Genomic DNA, 22,551 nt, shown 5'->3' with positions numbered 1-22,551 from the left:
ATCATATTGCTTCACGGTGATATTCTTTACAACAATTCTGTTTCACAATGAACATATACACGACGATTTTATTACGCAGCGATATTATCCTAACGATTTTGTTTTCAACTTTTTTACCACAATCCTTTTACAGTGAATCAGTTTTTTCATTGCAAACTACTCCTCTCTGACAATTCTTTACAAATAGTCTATTTTGCATGCTCATTTTTATTGTATCCATACTCTTACTTTCAACATACATACAACATACAGGTACTAGGAAAATTGCCCAAGGAAAAATGCCCGAGGCTCTAATATTATACATATTTACTTTATTTAACAAAGATGCATGCTGCATTAGTGCATAAATTTAAATAATTTAAATTCGGAAAATTTGCTCAACGATGGTAGATTAAGATTTCTACTTGTTAATTCTTCAAAATATTATTCAATGCCATGCCTGTGGCACGTTAAGATGGTCCCCCTAAACTTTGATGCAGCTGTAAATGGACTCTGGGAGCTACATAGTAAGCGTTTGGACCTCCCGATGGGTTGGAAAAGAAAAATAGTGTCTTCTCTGAGGTGAATAAATCATAATAAAAAGTTTACCGTGCAGTTACAAATCTCCACAGATTGTACTAGATATACTAGGATCTGCAAGGTCTGTGGAAAACTATATAAAAGCACACTTCATGTGTTTGTGAACTGCCCTGCCATCTATATATTTAGCAGAGCAAAAAATTACATTTTTTGCTCTGCTAAATAATTTTCCCGGATGACGAAAAAAAATTCTAGCAAAAAGAAAAAAAAATCTTTCATTTGGGAGGGATGCAGCCCCTCTAGCCCACCCTCTGCGAATGCCCCTGAAGCGTCCTAATATTTGGTATGTTTCTCCAGGATCGACAAGACGAAAGAGACGGGAATGGAGAGAACACGATCGATTCAAATCAATATTATGAACCGATAGTCACAACTCTAGCACGTTGTTACTTTTATTGGATCACACAACCTTTCATACACCCAATTCTAATTCAACCAATCAACGTTCAAAACACTGATTAAAGAGGAGAAAAAGCAGGCACATCGACAGATGACAACAAAATACACTGTCTATTGATGTGTGAGTGAGTTGCAACTAATTACATTATATAGTTCCTTTCTATTAACAAACAATAATTTTGATTAATCCTTTAGGGGCGTCACATATAGCAATTAAATAGTCAAGTTTCATCGTTACAGTGGGAGAATTAGAAACTGATAGATTATATTCCAAAGGAAAAGTACTCTATATAGGGGCCAAATTACCGGGTAGTCCATTAAAATATGAACACTTTGAATATTAATCTTCAACAGGATGTAATTTATTATTGAGCAATAGAATTTAAACAAAATTAATCCTATAATTAAATGTGTGTCTGAGCTCTCTTAATCATTAAAGTAGCCGTCCTTAGCGCCAGTGATGGTTTCAGGAAGTGGAAGAAAGCCTGACACCCGCCGCGAAAGTATTCCTCTGACGAAGCATCCCAGTGCTGGCTGACAGTGGCTTCGAGGGCCTGTTTGGATGACAGACACGGCAGGCCTTCATCTCGATATATATACAAAAGGTTTAGTAGAGCAGGTCGGGATCACGGCTGTAAGGGGGCCAAAAGAGTAAAAAAAGAGTTCAAAAGAGTCTTGCAACGGAGGAGATAGTTTTTTGTTTTTTTTTCATTGATGGTGTCAAAAGTTGCCTCTTTAAGCTCACAAGGGTCTTTCTACTCACTTTTTTGATAGCTATCTCCACAGTCTGGGCTAGAACTCCGATATCTCTTGCATAGCCACTCACGGACTTGAGATGGATGGCTTGGGCAGAGATTATGGACATTGTGAAGTGCTCCAGGAGCCTCATTTTCAAAGTGACCAAGATGAAAAAGGATGGAAAAGGTCTCTCAAGGGAGGAAGGAAGTGGGGGACACACCTTGAAAAGGGAGTCTGAGTTTCTGGGGACCTGAGGAAGAAGATCAAGGAAGAACCCACAAAATCCATGAATCTCCTCTCTAACCAGTTTGACGTGGACGAGGGGACAATCAGGCGGGCTGTGAAGGATTACTTGGGGGTTGTTCTCTTACACAAGGATCCCACGCCACCTATTGACGGACGCTCTGAAGTAAAGGATTTTGAAAAGGTTTTGTTGATCACTGAAACAGTGATTAGTTCCTAATGTAGTGGACACCAAATATATGACCCTAATACCATTTAACTTTTTTAGCCTGAACTACTAATGGGTACATATATGTGCCATTTGGAGGGATTTTTTTATTATCTATTCACAAATTGTTACACATATGTTCCATTTCAATAAATAGTGAATATTTTATTTTCCCCGTGTTATATAATAAATGACGTTTAATAATGTCAAAAATATATTTTAAAAATTTGAAATTTGCCAGAAAATAATTTGGTCCATATAGGGTTAACAATGGTCTTAAATCAAGTGTTCCCTATGTCTCGCTCCCTCCGTCTCCTCGCGCTCTTTATTTCCTTATAAATCTGGGGGTTAACTATTTTAATATTAGAAACGGAAAAATGGCTGCTGCGTCTGCTCTTTTTTCTATTTTTATTGGTTATTTGCCGAATCATTGTTGTGATAACGTCTTCCTTTAATCAAGGTTAATAAAAATACAAGGTTAGACCATCATATAATCGGGCTTGCTAGAATATTCAATCTGATGTATTGTACCGAAAAATGGGAAAGATAGGCAGATTATGACCAAACACGCAACCAATCATAGTTTATGACGTCACTATTCCTAGAATTTTCAATTTTATATATGGAACCAAGACTGCCGGTCAAGAAAAACAGATTTTGAGAAAACAGGCAACCACTCAATCACTATGATGTTACTATTAAAAAGCGCGGTGGAAGTCAAACATCAATAGTTGACACGTTATGGTATAACCTTGTATTTCTATTAACCTTGATCTCACCCTTCCCCCTGCAAATTCCTCCAATGTAATTATTTTTGAATAAATGAGCATTTCTTTATTTCTTGATTTTTCTTCCAAGTTAATACTTGTATTATCGCTTTAATCTCTTTATTTTTTTGGAGTTCATCCAATGGTTCTAATATACAGAGTAGGAGGGGGGGGGATATGGTTGTCAGTCCTACTAAATAAAAAAAAGAAATAATCAATTTTTTCGGCCGGTTATTTATATTTATGTAGTTTTGACTCTTTGGAGCTTCTCTTCTTCTTGACTTTCTAAAAGATGTGTAAACATAATTCTTCTTCTAAGATTCTAAATCCATTTCTTTTTCTCCCTTTCTTACTCTATCTTTCTTGGCACGGTTCCCCATAAATATAAGTGTGCCATACAATATTATTATACATAGAAATATTGGTAATTCTAGTTTATACCGGGTGGAAACTTGAAACTGCCACACTTTTATTATATTGATTTGAGAGGTTCGGTGTGAGGAAATTAATACTGCCTGTAATTGTATAGGTAGCCATGTATCACAAGCACCTGCTACTTTTGATTTTTTTTTTAAATAGGATGAGAAATGTCATTGCCGCGTGATTCAAGGATTAGTACATCAACCCTTCTTCGTGCGGGTTACACTCCAACAGAAGTGGTCAGGCTGACAGGAATGGCTCATAAAAACCATCTTCCATGTAAAATAAAGGCCATACCACTATGAGACCATTAAGAAGAAGAGGGGTCTAGAAAGAAGCCCATCAATATACAGATACCCTCATAGACGCCAACAAAAACGACGCAATCAAGTAAATAATTTCAATGTCAGTTACACGGCCGTGTTCAAAAATGTCAAAAATTTGAGTGAGAAGCCCATGGCGAGGCGGGGATGGCCCCTCCTCACAACCTCCATGAAGATGACCCACCTTCAACGTTTGTCAGGGACTCCTCAAGAGTATGAAGAGTGTAGCACCTGGCAGAGTCATCCTTTTCATAGACAAGAAGACTTTTGATGTTGATCCCGTCTGCTATTCCTGGAACTACATTTATGTCAGCTTTGGGGAAATTAACGAGGACTTTCGATCGATGACCACCTCCAAACACCCAGCATTAGTAATGGTGCTAGACATTCTTGCCTCCTACGGAATTGTGGTGCCACTTATCTGGTTCTCGGAGGGTTACAGGCTCAGAGCAGTCATGTACACCAACGTTTTCAATGCTTACCTGCTTCCCTGGGTCCAAGGAAAACTTCTACGACGGCAACGTCGTCGTTCAACTAGATAGGCCCTACTTACACTCCAAAAATCAATCAGACCTTCTTAGATAACAGCAATGCTTTTTTAGACAGGAGAACGTGGTCAACGTACAGTCCAGATGTCAAACCTCTCAACTTTTCTTTCTGGCCACAACTGGAGAGGAATGCATGCGCATCTGTCACTAGAAATTTGAAGCCATGAAGGCCTCTGTCGAAGAGGAGTGGTCTGGCATGTACTCAAACTTCATTCGCAATAACTGCAACTATTTTGGCAAGAGGCTTGTTCCATTTGTGAGGCTAACGGTGGTCGACTAGAATAAATCAGTTTGACATTGGCTAAGTATGTTAAAAAGATAAATAGAGAACTTTTGTTAAATTCGAGAATGGCATGCTATTTTCTTTTTTCTTTCCAAGTCTGTAAGTTTCAAGTTTTCACCCGGTGTATACATTTATATATGTATATAAACTCTTTATAAGAAACGAAAATGGGACATTCTTTCACAATATATAGAAGAATATATTTCAGTTAATTAAAACAATTTCCTTTTTTTTAATTGTAAAATACAATCCTACCAACCTAACATAGAAATGAAAAATGATCCTTAAAATCTGTTAACATATGAATTTATTTTGAGAAAATGATAATTATGTGTAGAATGTAAAAATAAGAAATTGTGCTGATTAATTATTGTAATAATTAATTAACATATCAATATAATTAACGCATGATGATATAGGGTGTCCCAGCGAATTGTGAGTTGAACTTTATAAGGGTGTGCAGAGGCTATGATTTTGACTCTGTTTGCTAGTTAGTCGCAGGATTATGTCAGAAACTACTGCTTAATTTTGATTAAACTCGGCCACAGTTTATGAATTTATGGATAATGGGAATATAACTCTCAGTCCAAAAAAGGGCAAGGACCCTTGTGTATTGATAACTATAGACCTATTACACTACTCGATACAACTTATTAAATTTAAATTTTTAAAAGTTAGTCTTATTATGGAACTCAAAAATTCTACCAAAAATTGTGCATCTTCTGTGATATTCCCCTTTCACTGAAAGCATTTGCAATGAATCACAGAAAAGAGATAACATTTTCTATGGGAGGGACGGAAGAAGTTTTTTTTCGATAATAAGTTTATTTTTTCCATAAAAAGATCGATTCCCCGTATCTTAAAGTTTTTTGAATTTATGGGTTGTCGATTTAAAAACCTACCAAACAAAAAAAAAAAATTGTACTAGCGGGAAAAGGGAGATCGTATATTAAATACGAATTTAAAAAAAAAAGGAAACAGGTAAATGAGGGAAGAAGAGGATTAGCGAGTTAGTTCATTATGCTTGAAAAAGGATCATGGCAAGTTAGCAAAGGCAAAGACACTAAACAAATCACAAGGACAAACATTTGAAAAAATTGTTTTATATTTACCAAAATCAGTATTTGCAGATGGTCATATGCTGCATTTTCAAGAGTGTCAAAATGTGTTGAAGATTTGATTATATTTACATCAATTGGACAGAAAAAAAGAAGAAGTTGTATACAAGGAGATTTTACAATATCAATTAACCTATTATTTAATAATAGTTTTAGTTTAGAATTTTAACATAAATAAGCTTAATATAAATAAAATCTTTTTAATTTTTCATTGCCCATCTTTAAGATAGCGTGTTTGTGCTAGTATTCTTATTAAAACAATAAATAATAATAATGTCACACCACCTGTCGTTTTAATAGACTTTTATTTCATTTTTCATACGCCTCTTAATTAATCTACTACAAAAGTCGTAGATTCATTTCCTTTTCAAAGGGGTTAATATTTAATGACTCATTAAGCCAACTTAGGAGAGTGACTCCTTACAAAAATAGTAATAGAAACAGTAAAAGATAATGAGTAAGCATTTTAATTAGAACTTGACTTTCAATGTATCATAATATGTAAGCTAATAGCTTCTCAGAATATAATATGTAACAGAGATATACAAGATGGTCCAGATAAATTGGGAAAATCTTTAAAGGCGTACAATGAACGAACGATAGAACCATATTTTTTTAATTATTTGCAAGCTACATCCAATTATTTGTAGTGAGAGTCAGCCTCTTGATAACTTTTGAGAAGCATTGGAGATCCGAGCGACTCACCCAATATAGGTGACTGGGTTTGTGAGCTGGTAACACCATGTGTAATAATCACGTGATGCAATTTCATCTGTACATAGTGGTTCAGATCAATCGAGAACATCTTAAAAGGCTTATAACGAACGAACTAGCTGAGGTTGCCCCATAAATAGTTTATTATTTGAAAGCTACATTTAATGGCATTCAATTATTTATAATGAGATCCGGCTTTATTTATAACCTGGACCACACTGGAAGCGTTGACAGGCCCGTGCGACCACGCGCGGATCTAGCTATGCCATTCTACGCGTAATTGACTTTTTCAGGGTCTCCACAGACGAAATATACTTGGCACAGGCCTTATGTTTGATCCTCTTCCAGAGATAGAAAGCGCAGGGTTTCAGGTCTGGGCTGTTTCCAGCACAAAAATCCGGGCTCCAAAAGTGAGGACCTTTTATGGCTTTGTGGGCCAGTACACTGTCTTGTTGGAAAGTGGTATTACTTCCTTGGGCAACTCCATCCATCCGGAGAATGTAAATCATAAGTGCAAAACCAGTACAATGACAAAGCTGGATCCGTACAAAGTCGCCCGGGCCTGCCAAAGCTTCCAGGGACGTGTGGATGAAGTTTTAAGAGCAATGGATCTCATTATGAATCATTGAATGTCATAAAATACATACAATGCTTTTCAGCTTTTAAAACTAAATATACCTTTAAAATAAAATATTATAGAGGGAAATTATTTATATTTAGAAAACATGAAAAAATACATAAATTACTTCAAAACTTGGAATAAAAATAAATTAGAATAGGATAAAAATTTATATTTAATTACTTTAAAAGTTAACAAACAAAAGATGTAATCTTACTGGCTAATTTATTTTTTATACGGCTCTTATATAATTTATTAATATATTTTAGTCGAATAAATGTTCGAGTACGTATGAATTTTCTTATAACTTCAGAAGGTTTATTAGAGTATTTACTTTGAATGATTTTTATAAGTCTATCCGTTCCAAATGGTTTAGTATCGACATAGCCGCCGAGGAACTGATTAAATTCGTATTTCATTTTCTTTGAAAAGTTTATAAATTCTTGAGATGGTTGAATTCATACCCCTCTTTATAAAGTTTGTAGCCATGGACAAGGCGGAACTATTAAGATATGAGTTATGGATTCCTAATTTAGTGAATTTGGGAGGAAATTTATGCCCATATACACCACAACGAATATAAATCCCTCTTCCGGACAGTTGATTTTGTTGGGAATACTTGCAAAATCTTCAACATTGTAGTTTATATTTATATGTTGTAAAATCTTCAAACGTTTCCTCTTTTATTGATTTATGATTTTCTCTTAATCTTTTTCATCCAACCTACTCTCTGTAACTTGTTGAATCATGGAATGAGAGTGATTATCATTTATAAAATTAACTGGAGCATTTTCAACGATAATCTTTTCATGATTACAATAATATGAAATCGATCTATTGATTCTACAACATTAGGACGAGAGTGAGTTCGAATACTATATCTAATTCTGGAAAAAGATTTTCAAGGCAATCCTGATTTAGGCGAGATTTCAAAACATAGGGAAGCTGAATTTCATTTTTTAAATCTTTATACAACACCATCATCGACTTTGTTGAAATAATTATGCCTTTTTAGTAAGGCTTTAAGATAGATGACTTGGATAGGCTCATTTCGTTATTATCATTCCTTTTCATTTGTGTCATTTTTCATATCACATTTATCATTGAAAGAAGAATTGCCCTTTGCTCCTCCAAATTAACCCCATAACCACATCCAAAACTGTTATTAACATCAAACCATTTATCTAGAAGTTGGATAAAATCAGCAAATTTCTGTTTAGATTGATCCTCCTTAATTAAAAGTCGAATGGTACTAGCGGTTGTATGACTAAATAATTCAGCGGGTGGCCGAACCTCTTGTCTGGTATTTCCAACTACATTTGAATGATCAGAACTGAATATATGGCATGTTCGAAGCTCCTGATTATCCGTATCTAATAATTTTCTAATTGTCTCGATTAAAATGAGAGTTCCATCCTCTAATTAAAAGCCCTGATCAATAAAATGATTTATGAGTAACTTCAGTAAGTAAGGGACATCTACAAACTATAATATATACGTTCATCTTTGTTGAATGGATTGGAAAAGTATGTTTTATTAGTAGATAATTCTAATTCTGTTCAAAAGCAGGATATTTTTGGATCCCATATCAGAAACCATTCGAATAATATGAATCCCATTATTTTCCAATTCTAAAATAACTTTATTACCGGACAATCATAGTCGAAGAAAATGGGTTGCTTCCAAGGACTTATCAGTCCTCAAATTAATATAACCTGAATTCGAGACATAAAATAAGAGTAATATTATTTATATGCGAAAATAAAATGTTGTATCGAAATAGTATCGATATAAATTTTCATGATACCTGGAAAGATAATCGGTTTTTTTTTTAAATGAATAGACGATTGAATTTACAACTAATTATGGTACAAATAATCTATTTTTTTAAATGTTCGTTATACCAGCAAACATATTGTACACCTAGACTATAATTTTTATTGATTAAATGTTACTGAACGTCATTGATGCAAATGTTTCAAAACAAAAAAATAGTACATATATATATATTGTAATTTATAGTTAGGTAATGGATTACTTTAGTTTACCTTACTTTATTTCTAGTTACCTTGATAAAATATAGGTTTCAAATAAATAAAAATATATAGTTATATTTCATCTAGTTTGTTCATTATAAGAATTTAAAGATTTTCCAAATTTATCTGGGCTACCCTGTATGTATATAATGTAGTCAAAGGCCTCATTATAGAAGAGCTCTATCAGATTTCACATTAATCTAAATCTATTACTTTATGATTGATCTATTTCTCTACTTCTTATGTTTCAGGGAAAAAGTTGAGATATTCACAGCCAAGTTAATGTGATACCAAAAATCACATTAAAATATATTGATTTTCCTTCCAATTTTTTTTACCAAATATAGGCTCTTTTTAAATTAATTGCATAGTTATGTATAGTGATGAAAATCGAATGTATTTTGGGGATGTTAAAAAAATAAACCAAAAATCAACATGGACACCACCCTGACCATTTGAAGAAAATATTCAAGGATAGCAAGGTGAGCTAAAAAATAAACCGGATCTCCATCACACTAGTGATGAACATAGACAAAAATAACATTAAAAACAGCTACGTTTAAAAGAAATGAAAATGGCTACCGCAACAGTTTGAAGAATGTTTTGGAGGAGAGCAGCTTAGCTGTTATATTAAATCAGCTGTGAGCAGTTGTGATATGAAAGAAATCAACACTAATCCCAGTCCGTACCTTGCAAAGATAATGAATTTGTAAATATTTTTATGGATTAATTGAAAACAATTGATTTTAGAAGGCTTGGGACAAAGATTTTGGGGAGTTTATATTTGCAGGAAAAGTCGTTGACTTTTCTTTTTGGACCACCCAAAGGAGGGAGAAGGGCATCTATCGGAAGAAATCTTTTTGAGCCAAATTTAAATGGTTTATAAAAAGGATGGAAGAATAAAGCCCTTAAGTATGGAGTTACATTAGGATGAAATCCATAGTATTAAAATCATTTATGAGTGTGCCTGACGTTCGTCCCACTTAGAAAAACAATAAAACTTTAGATATAAAATAAAAGCTATTTATAATTCTGAGTTACATTCGTATAAACTATGTTTCATTCTCATCAGACCAGAATCCTGGGCTTTGGGGGAAAGTTTATTTTCTCGAAAAAAGATCGATACCCCCTGCCTCAATTCTTTTAAAGGTATGGGTAATCGATTCAAAAATGCACAAAAAAAATTAAAAATCCAAAAAGCAAATTATTGTACAAACGGAAAAAAGGAGAACGTATATTAAATACGAATTAAAAAAGGGAATTTAGGTAAATGAAGGAAGAAGGAGATTAGCGAGTTAGTCTTAGTATATATCTTCATTATGGTTGAAGAAGGAACATGGCAAGTTAGCAATGGCAATGACAATAAATAAATCACGAGGTCCAACATTTGACAAAATTGCTTTATATTTACCAAAAACAGTATTTTTACAATTTTATATGACCATAACCAAAATGACCCTCCAAGAATATATAAATATAAAATTAATTTAAATTATATTTTACAAAAACAGCAGAATTGTGATCACATTTCAGTATATTGTGTTTAACACTATTGCATTTAAAAAAAAAATACAATGAAGCTATCAGGCCATAAATAAATAATGACAAGAATGCATTTGCCATTTCAGTTTTTTTTAATAACACAATCTTAACAAAGCCCAATTCATTTACATAATTTGTAACCAAGAGCAACAATGACGCCATTTAAAAAAAAAAAATATATTTATCGTCAAAATCCTTTTAATTATTTAACTCAGTACTTACTGAATAATATAACGATATTTTGAAATTGTAATATATGCTTGAGAGTCGGAAAGTCACAGTGCATCATGTGACATGTTATGAATTTATTTTCCACTACTGTTATCATCATTTCCTTGTATTTCAAGAGAGTAGGTTAATTATAAAGTAATCCCTATTGCTTGTACTCATAAAAAGACGAAAAGTAACAATGAGGGGGTTTGTTTGAAAGTTATAACACGTGATGAAAATCCGGTGTACAATGGGCATGTTAAAAAAGAAAAGAAAAGGAAAATCAACATGGTAACCCTGATGTTTTGAAGAAGGTTTTAGAGGAGAGAAGGAATAATGCTCCTGACGTTTCATTAGATCAGCTACAATAAGTTGTCACGAGGGAGGAAGGCGAAAATGATATAAACAAGGACATTTACTAGAATTACTTCGATGTCGATCCCCAATTCTATTCTGAGTCCAAGAAGGACTTACAACTATCACCCTGCAACAAATCCTCAGGGGAACGCTCCATCTTTTATGAACACACACGAATGTTCAATCAGGTTTTGAAAATGATTTAATCTATTTAGAAAAGGATGTTCGCTACTCATAAATTAAATAATAATAAAAACTGCTAAGGAAAAGAAAATTCATTCATCAGATGACTAATTCCCAAAAAAAGGGCCGGCTAAAAAATTCACAGGATTAACATCACTTTATATTAATTATATAGGGGCCATATTATTTTAATGCTCGCCCACATCCAAGGGCTCTAAACGTTAAGAATATATAAAATTGACCATTATGAGGACAAGCAAATTAGGAATTTGTTCTAAAAATAAGTAGTGTTAATTAATATCATAGATGAAAATAATATTAGTCCTTTTCGAAATGGATTCAATTATATTCAAAACCTGATTGAACATTTGTTTGTGTGCCCATATAAGCACTTTAGGTAAGCAAAGTAGGATTTAGTAGCTCAAAATTCTGATTGGCTTAAAATTAGAAGCTGCAACATGTTCCTCCAGGCACGCAGCCAGTTAGAACATGCCGTCTTCCCCCTAGTGAAAAGAAATGAATAAGAGCGACTAAATCACAACAATAAGACGATATTATAAGTGAGTATTAGGAACATAGTCTTCCTTGTTTTTAAATTGAATTGTTTATTTGTCCCTTGACCGCTCCTTCGCTAGAGTAATGGCGAATAATGTGGTTCAAAAAGTAACCCTCGAAAACTGGTTCATTTTAGCAAAAAATATTTCAAAAATTATGTTATAAAATATTCCGAAAATAGAAAATACTTTGTTAGAATGTAATGTGAGTGTTTTAAATTTTAAGTCCAAAATCCATCGTTTTATGGGATTTCCTCTTAAAAATTGACGTTTGATTAAATAAAAAAGAAAAAATATATATTCAGAAAATGACAAGTATTTTAGTTAAACATCCATTTTTATGTGTCAAATTTATATACGAACAAATTTTCAGAAAAATTAATACAAACTTTATTTTATCTAGAAATCCAATATTCTATTGAAAATCCAAAAAAAAAAGATAAAGTGCAATTTTCACCAATTTCTTATTTTGTCCCTAAGTTTTCAATAAACGCAACTTATTCTTGTATGTAGTTGTTTCTGAGACCTCAGTCACTTTTGGATTTAGAACTCAACCTCCTATCTCTTCTCCTTGAGCTCAAAAAAATCTTTTTTTGTGTTTTGGGTATAGAATAAGCCCTCCCCCCACCAAAAAAAACAGTACCCCTTTCTTGGCATTACCAGTTTCAAAAGAGGCACCCATGCAAAATTTTACCCTCCTAGGTTCAAAGGTATGGACAACCATAAGCGACACACAAAATCTATTATATAGACGAGTATATACATTACATATTACTCATGAATGACTGAACATTTTAACTAACCAATGTATTTCTTTACCTAGTAACGAGTAATTTAACGATAATAATTTCCCAAAAGAGTAATAAACATAATTAATTTAAAATAGCTAATAAATTGTTTTTATAAAGTAACATACAAAAATATTTATTCAGTCAAATATTTAATATGAGTCATGTTTTGCTCATACTATAAAAAATGATGTCGGCAATCGATCAATCAAATAAATGAGTTTATTTTCCTAAAACCAACACTACTCGACACAGCACCCGAATCCAACCATTCTGCATCTCATTATATATAATATTCTTAATAAAATTACTCTATTAATTAATATTAGTTACCCTAAGCTGTTCATGACAGTGAAAGTAGGAACACGTAGTCTGTTCAACTCATTGTCTCAAGAAACAACCCGTCATTCTAAGAATTTTAACTAGAAGATTCCATATTTAAAGTTGAGTTTTTCAAGGTATTGACTAGGTCTAGTAGAAAATAAGAGATAAATGGAGCGGAAGAATAGTTATTGGCTTATCATATCATTGAAAAGTTAAATATAATTAATTAAATATTATGGCTCCCTCTATGCTAAAGTTTCAACTAGTCACACTTATTCTAGAATGGAGGGAGTCATTAGATTGCCATTTCTTTATGATTTTTAGGGATTTAAAGGAATTTTAATTTTTATTAGAAAATTTAATTAAATTTTTCAATTTTTTTTCCAAAAAATTTAATCATTTATGAATAGCAATGGATTCTTGAAATATTTCTCAGAAAAAAATAATATTAATTTATTTAAATATCAAAAAAAATTTAATATTTGATTTTTTTTTTTTTTTAAATTTACATTTGAATTTTAGAAATTTTTTGGGGAATATTTAAGGATTTTTTCCTCCCAAAATTTAATTTTTTGGGAATAGCTGTAAGGTTTTCAAATTGTTTTCTAAATTTTCAAAAAAAAAAAAAAAAAACCAAGCCCCCTCCCCAAAAAAATTAATATATATATAGTCCTACGGATGCTCCTGGATAACCATACAGTACTGGAAGGGTCGGTTTTTCCGTGAGTGAAACCTAGGGTAAAAATAAATGCACAGACCATTTCCTTTCCTTTTTTTTTTTTAAATTTGAATTCTAGAGCCAAAGTTTTCTTAGGCCGGAGGAGGGTAACGAGCAAATGCAAACTAGTGGAGATCAGGAACGGTTGCATCTTATGGTTAAATCAAACTCAATTTTCTAACTGTTGCAACCAGGGCTGCGGAGTCTGTACTTTAAATATCCGACTCCGACTACACGACTCCAACACACAGTTTACAGCCTATATCAGTATTTTTGAGTCATTTCAATTAATAGCTATAGGTAGTTATTTGTTAATTGGTTTTAAATACTTGTCCAAGTATTAAAAATATTCGAAATATAAAATATTTAAAGTAATGAACTACAAATGAACTGGATCAAAAGCTTATATATATTGCTAATACATTGATAAGTTCTTGAACATAATCTATTCACTCGTATCCGAGCAACAACAATCCGCAATACCTCAAACTGCAACGTTACACTTTAAACTGATGCCATTGACTATTCACTAATTAATAGTACTTAATACCTATAATTTATAATCATTTAGAAAAAAAAACTTTACGAACACTCAATGTAAGCCTTAGATAATTATAAATAATTTTTATTAACAAGGATTATTTGTTTTGGAAAACAATTAGAAAAATTACAGTTTAAGAAAAAACAAAAAAAAAAATCAAATTTACAACTTGATATTTTTTTTTTTGAAAATCCACAACTATTTACAAAAAATTAAAATAAAAAGAAGCAAAAATTACTTAATTTTTGGGGGAAGGCTATTTTTCTTAATAAATAAGAATCTGAATCGCAAATTAATCATTATTCTCCCAATGCCGATTAAAAAAACCCCACCAGATTCTCCGATTCCGATTAATCGTTCGATCAATAATATTTATCCTGCTATACATAGGATATGTTAGGACGTAAACCAAGAATTAAAAAACGCTCATAAAAATATGGATGCACCTAATTCGGAGCACTGGACTGGATAGTCAGGAGTGAATAATAAATAAATAAGTATTAATTTGAATAACGAATGAAGAAAAAAAAAATTGTAGAATCAAGGAGCATCGTATTCTTTATTGAGTTCTTCAAAAGTGTTCAGGTTACGGAATAAAAAGAAATAATAAAGAGTTCATAAATGCAGTGATATCAAAATAAGAAGGAGAAGAAGCAATAAAATAATTTAATTACATAATTTGAAGATGTACTTTTTTTGTTGTATGATCACTAGGGTTTCTTTGTTTGTTTTTATATAAAAGAGGTGTATATATCTATATAATAATTAATTAATTAATCTATTTATCATTACTATTAATATATACATATGTACTTTAGAGCTTAAGAGTTTTCTTACAAGCTTCAACATCCCATAGTACAAGCATTCCATCACCAGCAGTTGTGGATATAACTTCAGATTTGGATTTATCCCCTTTGTAAATACGGATACAGGAAATCTGAAAAATACATCAGTCATCATTAGGACGGATTGCAAATATGTTTCCAATGAAGGAATGCACTCACTTGTTTTTGATGAGTTGTATTGAGTATGGTTTCTATGGCGTCCGTTTGTCCAGTTCGATCCTTTTGCTTAAAAAGTGCTTTGGCACTAAACACAGTGTTGGTTTCCGCTTTTTTATCTTCTTCTAGTCTGGATATATATTTTACCTGCAAACAGAAAAGTCCAAGTGTAACTTTCTTCAAGAGCAACAACAAAAATAATTATACATAAAATAAGAATAAGTCCACCTACTTGACCACCAGTATCCACATTAAAAAGAAGAGGAACACAGTCATGACCCGCCGCGACAAAGGAAGAATCCGATATCCAAATACATGATAGTAGGGGCAGAGCAGCAGTTTTGAGCTTAAAAATAGCCATTCCCTTGTTGGCATCTGCAACGGAAACAGAGGAATCATGACCAATCCATGCAAGCTTATTTCCATCAGCAGAGAAGGAAACATCGTGGACCCATCCTCCTCCATTGAGGGAATTTGAAAACTCTGCCATTAACGTAGAGAATGGCATTTTAGCGCCCCAGGGTGTAGTAGATGGTTTAGGCTCAATGTCTTTGACATACGCAGAGAAAACTCTCACTTTAAAATCCGTGGAACCCACAGCAACAAGTACATTATTGGGATGCCAATCCAGACACGTCACAGTGGAATAGATTTGTTTTTTAATGTGTTTCGCCACCCACCAATCCTGATCCTCATTAAAATGGCAAATATTGACAATGCGAGCACCGGAGCCTGCAGCAATCTTTTGCTCATTGGGACTCCATTTGATACATGTGATAGCACGATTACATCGAAGGAAAACGGGTGTATGATTCCAGATCCCAGCTTCTTTATCATAGGACCAGACATAGGCGTTATGATCCGCAGAACAGGTCACGATTCGATTGGATATGGGAGCCCAGGAAATCCCAGTGACGCGGAGATCGTGTTGACCCAGAGTTGCTACATTTCCGTAGGAAGTCCCTTGTTTCTTGTACACCTACAAAGAGTCAAGATTAGACTCCACAGTCATATGTATTACTAAATTAGAATCCTCCATTTCATTTCCATAGAAAATGCCTCCAAAAAAAAAAGAAGGAAAAGAAAGTAAAAATAACCTGGACTTCGTTGTTGTTATGACTCAAGGCAACCATGTCACCATTTTGATTCCAACTATGGCTAGTTATCGGAATAGGATTGAAGGAATGTGTCGTAATGCCAGTCATAGTGATCTGGATATGCGAGGAGAGGAGGATCCTTGAACGCCCTCCTACACGGCTAATAGGATAAAGGCAATCTCAAAACAATAACTATCAAAAGCTCACGCAACTTCTTGTACGTCATCAGTGGGCTTTTTAATATTCAAAATAGACAATTACCTAGATAAAACTCTCTCTGTATTTTTGATAGAGCATAACTACTAATTATTGGATCCTTTGATTTAATTCATAGTGAATAAGGATGATGTTATTATTTATTTATTGATGTATGACGGATAATTAAAAAAGAAGAAGGAGAGGTGTGTAGAATCCATAAGTTTGCCCGTACGTCACACTATATCTTTCTATCTCGAAATTGGAGCCAGCAATAACGGATAGTTAAAAATTCAATCCTTGCAACCTTTTAAAAATTAGTGACCTTAACTCCATAGATGACAATTGATCAAATAACTTTCAACGTAGGCTTATACAATGATTGGATTAATGGCAGTCATAATGATCTGGATATGTGAGGAGAGAAGGATCCTTGAACAACCTCCTACAAGGCTAATAGGAAATCTTATATTTTTTATTCTTTTGTTTTTGATAATTTTCCTTTTCAGAAGTTTAAGTATTTTATGACATAAGTTCATCTCCACTATACTTTGTTCATTGTCTGAATATCGCAAAGAAGTCGAGTTCCTTCTCCTTCTAATCCAATAATATTTCCTTATTATTTAAAGGTTGCGGGGATGGAATTTAAACTATCCGGAGTCGCTCTCTCCAATTTCGAGATAGAAAGAGAAAGTATGACGTTCAGGCAAGCTTATATAATAATATTATAAAAAGTACTTTGAGACGTTGTGTGAGTAAGTAAAGGGTTGACGTCATGATTTGAACGTAAATTGATGATGGAATATGATTTAGCTGCAAAGAGGAGGGAGGGAGGGAGTGACAGAGTGTGTGAGAGAGAGAGAGAAAAGGAGGGAGAGAGAGTGAGAGAGAGTTGATGAGGATGAAGATGATGAGGGAAAGAAGTGAGTGAGTGTGTGAGATACGTACTAGCTCCTGTACTGCTCCTGTTTATTGCTCTTGTGCCCTACTCCTAAAGTATCATATTTATGTTTTATTATTTATGCTATAAACTTTAGCTGCTCTCGCATCAAAATGAAAATGCACTAAAAAATAGGGATATTTACTGATTATTGTTCTACCCTATTTTGCGAGAAAAAGAAGAGAAAAATGACGTTGCTGGCATTGTGATTGAATTAATTAAATTCCCATTCCCCCTCTCAGCACAAAGAAGAGGTGGAAGCGGAAGATGGACATCTCAGGGGACTCTGTGGAGTCTGCTCAGAGCAACAAAAAGACAAAAAAGAACTGGAAACGCAAAGGGAGTGAATGGGAGATCCTCGGGAGTCTGGAAAAAGGTTGGTGCCTCCACTTAAAGCGACTCTTTGATATTTTGTCATCTCCTTTTCAGGGATCGAGTACAACATCAAGCCCAAGAAGCATGAGGGCTACTTGTCCAAGAGGCGGAAGTGGCCCCTTAAGGGCTGGCACAAGAGATATTTTTCCCTTTACGGCGGTATTTTGACGTACGGGAAAACAGCCTCTGACATTGCTCGTGGAAGGACTCATGGACGGATTGATGTAGGACAGGCCGTCGTCTCTGCAAAGTACGACCTTTTCCGCATTGACATCAATGATGAGGAGTGCATTCATCATTTGAAAGTAATTGGGACTCTCTTACTATTAATTCTAGCTTACTCAATCACTCTTATCCTCATTTTAGGTTGACAACATGGAAAACTTTGCTTATTGGTTGGAGCAACTGAAACAGCATCGACTCTACCAACAGAATCTACTCAACTCTGCTTCCTCTGCCTTATCCACGCCCCTGTCTCCAAGCATCGGGGAGTATGATTATCATCACTTGAGCCCGCCAAGGAATAATTCTCTATCCAGAGGTCTTCGTCCACCCGGCAGTGCTCCGAATGCCACTTCTGGAAACGGATCGGGAAATTCCCCGGTGGGTACAATCATGACTGAATTTGATAACTTGGATGATCGGGTCACTGCTCAACTACTCAACGTTCAACAGCATGCTGTGGCACTCTCCCTGCTAGCTCAAAGGTTTGAGGATGAAGCCTCCGTTCCTGGGAGCAATAAGAAAAAACTATTTGGTCTTAGAAAGAAAAAGTCAGGACCAGGAAGTCATAGTGCTAGCAGTAGTAGTGGCTGCGGTATGAGTGGTAGTGTCACGACAAGTTCAGCTAGCAAGCAAAGCAGTCCTGGCTCTGCAAGTGTTCACGTTGATGCATTCGAAGACTCTTTGGCCTCCTCTGGGGCAAGTAGTAACACGTTGGTCCACATGTCCTCTTTGAGCTCTTCTAATCCTTCGCTTAGTTCAAATACTTTGTCCAGGCCCAATTCACTGACTACTGGGTCCATGTCATCATCATCCACAACTTCAACGACCACCGCTGATACTCTTAAACCACCGCCACAAACTTTGGGATCCTCTTCCAGATCCCTTCATGACTCACTCATTAATCCAACGCTCAAAGATGAATTAATTGCATTTGCCTCGGATTTTCAGAATGATATCTCAAATTTAATGCGGGTTTTCTCTGTTGAGAGGGATAAACTCAAGAGTGCAATTGACATGAGTCAAACACCTATATCCATAAATGGTAATAATGCAAATACAGCTGCATTAGTTTCCTCTCTTAGATCATCCTTAAATCAAGCTATTCAACAGAATACGATGCTCAAGTCTCGTCTTCAAAAAATTCATATGGACTCGGAAATTTCTGAACTTCCATCCATCAATTCAGAGGGAAATAATACTCTCCCTCGTAACATAACCTTGGGAGGAATGAATCACTCATTAAGTTATAGCAGCTCCTGTGTGTCTGAGTTTTTCGATGCTCGAGAGTATAATTCGGAGAATGAGCCCTCAGAGTATTCTTCTGATGAGGATTCCTTGGGATCTGCAGATGAGTCTACAACGACTTCGGATGAAGAAGAGGGAGGAACCTCTGGAAACAAAATACGAATATATCCTGATGAAATATCCAAAAGTACTTCTCGTCTCCATTTGCCTGGAGTTTCGGAAGCTACAAGTGAAACGAATCTCACTGGAAGGAGACAAAAATTACCTACTCCCAAATCAGACACTGAGGGACTAAATCTATGGAATCTTCTCTGTAAAAATATTGGAAAGGATTTGAGTAAAATTTCAATGCCTGTGACGCTCAATGAGCCTCTTTCAGCCCTCCAAAGGCTCTGTGAAGAATTAGAATACTCTGATTTATTAGATAAAGCAGCAAGTGCAAGTACTCCATTAGAGCGCATGATTTGGGTTTCAGCATTTGCTGTTTCCTCATATGGTTCGTCTAATGCTAGAGCGGGACACAAGCCTTTCAATCCATTATTGGGAGAAACTTATGAATGTGTTCGAGAAGATAGAGGGTTTAAATATCTGGCTGAGCAAGTGAGTCATCATCCTCCGATATCGGCATGTCATGCTACTTCTAAACACTGGATTTGGCATCAGGATCTACGTGTTAAAACAAAATTTTGGGGAAAGGTAATCAATTTTTTATGAAAGGCCCTTATCCTATAAATGCTGAAAAATTTCTTCGCTGTTGCAGTCCATGGAGTTTCAACCTGAGGGGAATATTACTCTTGAACTAAAGTTGAAAGATGACAGATCCGAGCACTACACTTGGAACAAAATAACGACATGCATTCATAATCTCTTCGGATCTGAAAGATGGGTTGATCTCTACGGAGTTTGTGTCATATCATGTCCTGATACAGAGTTAGAGTCCAAAATAGACTTTATAAAAGCCAGTTACTGGTCCAATAAAAAGCATGAAGTCCTAGGAAACATACTTGACACGTCCACAGGTAAGTAAGGCTCCTTATAATAGATAATTCCGTTAGTCATTCATAACGACATTGAAAGGCTGTGTGGTCCAAACTCTTTTTGGGAAATGGAGTGAGGCCCTCTATTGTGGCAAAGCGCCATCAGCTAAATGTATATGGCGTCCAGGGGCATTACCTGAGGATCATACCTTGTACTACGGATTTTCGCGCTTTGCTATGGAACTGAATGAACTTTTGGAATCTGAAAAATCCCTACTACCGCATACAGATACTCGATTCCGGCCAGATCAGAGACAGTTGGAAGTAAGTTGTTGTTTTATAGTTTCGTATAATGATTTTTTCCCCCTCTTAATTATTTTTAATCTTTTAAGATGGGAAACATCAGTGAAGCCGAGACGCTCAAGCTCAAATTGGAACTGAGTCAGAGGGAGCGTCGAAATGAGATGGAAAAAGAGGGGAGGGTTCATATCCCTACATGGTTTGGGAGAAAAGGAGATGGAGAGTATGAGAAATGGATTTTTAATGAAGAGTATTGGCATATGAGACAGACACAAAACTTTGATAAAATGGAATTTGATCGATTGTGGTAAACAGGATATTATTATAACACAAAAGTATACTCAATCAAAAAAACAAAACAAAACATGAATATGAAAGGTGTTAGACATGACTATGAAAAAAAAAGATGGGCCCCTGAGATTGGCTTTCAGTTGTTTTCTTATTTCCTTTGGTCTAATGGTTGTAGAAGTCAGTCTCACACTTTTTATTATCCTTATTTTTATAATTCACACTTAATCATCTGTCATATTAATTCATTATTAAACTCCCGGCTTTAATCTAAATGACGATAAAAAAGATGCAATAAAATTGATACTAAATGATATGTAATCAATCTCTACCCCAGAACCACTCAATAATAATAATAATAATTATAATCGTTATTATGACAATGATTATAATTTGTTATACGCATTTATTTACGAATATATTCATATCTTCTTATTCCTTTTTTTTCTGTTGCTCATTTATATATTATAGTTTATAGTGTGTTTGTATGGCTATGCCACTCATTTTAATTAAAATATATTTTTTTATCAACTCATTTTCGAGATGGATTCATTATTAATTATTATATTGATTTACTATGGAAATTTAAATAATAAAAGCTCTCCCAAAATCTCCTTTATATACCATCGTATTTTAAATTATATACTTTTTTTCGGGAATTCATGGATTCGTACATATAATTATTATATATTATTTAAACTTACTACATTGTTTTGTTGGATTTTTTTAGAGCATGCATACACACTTGAAGGGTTATAATATGTACTCCTACTTATCACTATTAAATATTTACCAAAGTGCAATACTTTTTCTGTAGTTGCTACTGTCCTTCCATCTACTATTACATAGTAAATAATTAATGACACAAAGCCTTTTCATGTTTTTTAAGGCCATGGTGATGATGTAATGATATGATTTAAAAAAAAGGAATAATTCCAGGATGTACTCTCTGACATACATATATTATTTAATTGTTATTATTAATAACTAATTATAACTATTTATTACTACTTATATTGTCTTTAATGTTGTTATTAGTAATTTATTCGAAGCAAGCATTGTTTCAGTATGTTGAGTTATACGACAATTAACTCATGCACACTCTGCAACTTTGTGATATTATAATTATTATCATATGAAAAGAAATACATCTAGATTATGATAACTAAACTCTATTATAGTGGCTGTACTTATTATTCTTATTTAATTAATTTCTTGATTTTGGTCTGGTATCAAGGTTGTACTCTGTTCGGAGTGGCACTCCGAACTCCTTTTAATTTCCTTTCCCCGATTTGTCAATAAAACGTGGCTATCATTCTATATCTTTGAGTGGTTTGTCGCTTAGCAATGATTGCGTTGATATACCTATATATTTTTTTAGATCCCAAATGCACTTTTCCATATTTAAATTAATACTAGAGTAGGTTTGCCCGGGACATTAAGAAATTAAAATTAATTAAGAACTCTTCTGCGTAGTATAAAACAAAAATTAAAGACCGTAAAATCTTAAGAATGGTTCTAATGTTGGTTTTATGAGCATGAGTATACTAATATTTAGGCACTTTTCTTTCACGTGATGAGGAAGCAGTTGCTTTATTCTGAGTCGGACTGCCGAACTGGCAGTTTCGCAGCTGATTCTCTGAGTATCAAGAAAACCTCCTAATAACCCAAAATATACCCCGACTCACAGGTTGTT

General features: G+C 34.2%; 2 protein-coding genes and 1 long non-coding RNA gene across 3 annotated transcripts; 2 read left to right on the top strand and 1 right to left on the bottom strand.

Annotated features, from left to right (window-relative positions):
• Positions 1 to 382: 382 nt before the first annotated feature.
• Positions 383 to 2,356, top strand: LOC139906187 (uncharacterized). Its single transcript, XR_011781539.1, has 3 exons — positions 383 to 561; positions 877 to 1,103; positions 1,174 to 2,356. It is a non-coding gene; the product is annotated as an uncharacterized lncRNA (long non-coding RNA).
• A 12,396-nt stretch (positions 2,357 to 14,752) lies between these two features.
• Positions 14,753 to 16,750, bottom strand: Arpc1 (Actin-related protein 2/3 complex, subunit 1A). Its single transcript, XM_040718775.2, has 5 exons — positions 16,311 to 16,750; positions 15,446 to 16,192; positions 15,217 to 15,360; positions 15,026 to 15,149; positions 14,753 to 14,966 (listed from the first exon to the last, which is right to left on the bottom strand). The coding sequence occupies exons 1-4, from the start codon at positions 16,416 to 16,418 to the stop codon at positions 15,027 to 15,029; spliced, it is 1,122 nt and encodes a 373-aa protein (XP_040574709.1). The 5' UTR covers positions 16,419 to 16,750; the 3' UTR covers positions 14,753 to 14,966; position 15,026.
• A 618-nt stretch (positions 16,751 to 17,368) lies between these two features.
• LOC121123640 (oxysterol-binding protein-related protein 3) lies at positions 17,369 to 21,474 on the top strand. The gene is made up of 6 exons (XM_040718774.2): positions 17,369 to 17,821; positions 17,875 to 18,125; positions 18,187 to 19,986; positions 20,051 to 20,309; positions 20,368 to 20,591; positions 20,660 to 21,474. The coding sequence occupies exons 1-6, from the start codon at positions 17,713 to 17,715 to the stop codon at positions 20,876 to 20,878; spliced, it is 2,862 nt and encodes a 953-aa protein (XP_040574708.1). The 5' UTR covers positions 17,369 to 17,712; the 3' UTR covers positions 20,879 to 21,474.
• The last annotated feature ends 1,077 nt before the right edge of the window (positions 21,475 to 22,551 follow it).

This window comes from Lepeophtheirus salmonis, chromosome 8 (assembly GCF_016086655.4).
Source record: "Lepeophtheirus salmonis chromosome 8, UVic_Lsal_1.4, whole genome shotgun sequence".
Lineage (NCBI taxonomy): Eukaryota > Metazoa > Arthropoda > Copepoda > Siphonostomatoida > Caligidae > Lepeophtheirus > Lepeophtheirus salmonis.
This window is presented reverse-complemented; position numbering and strand designations above follow the sequence as displayed.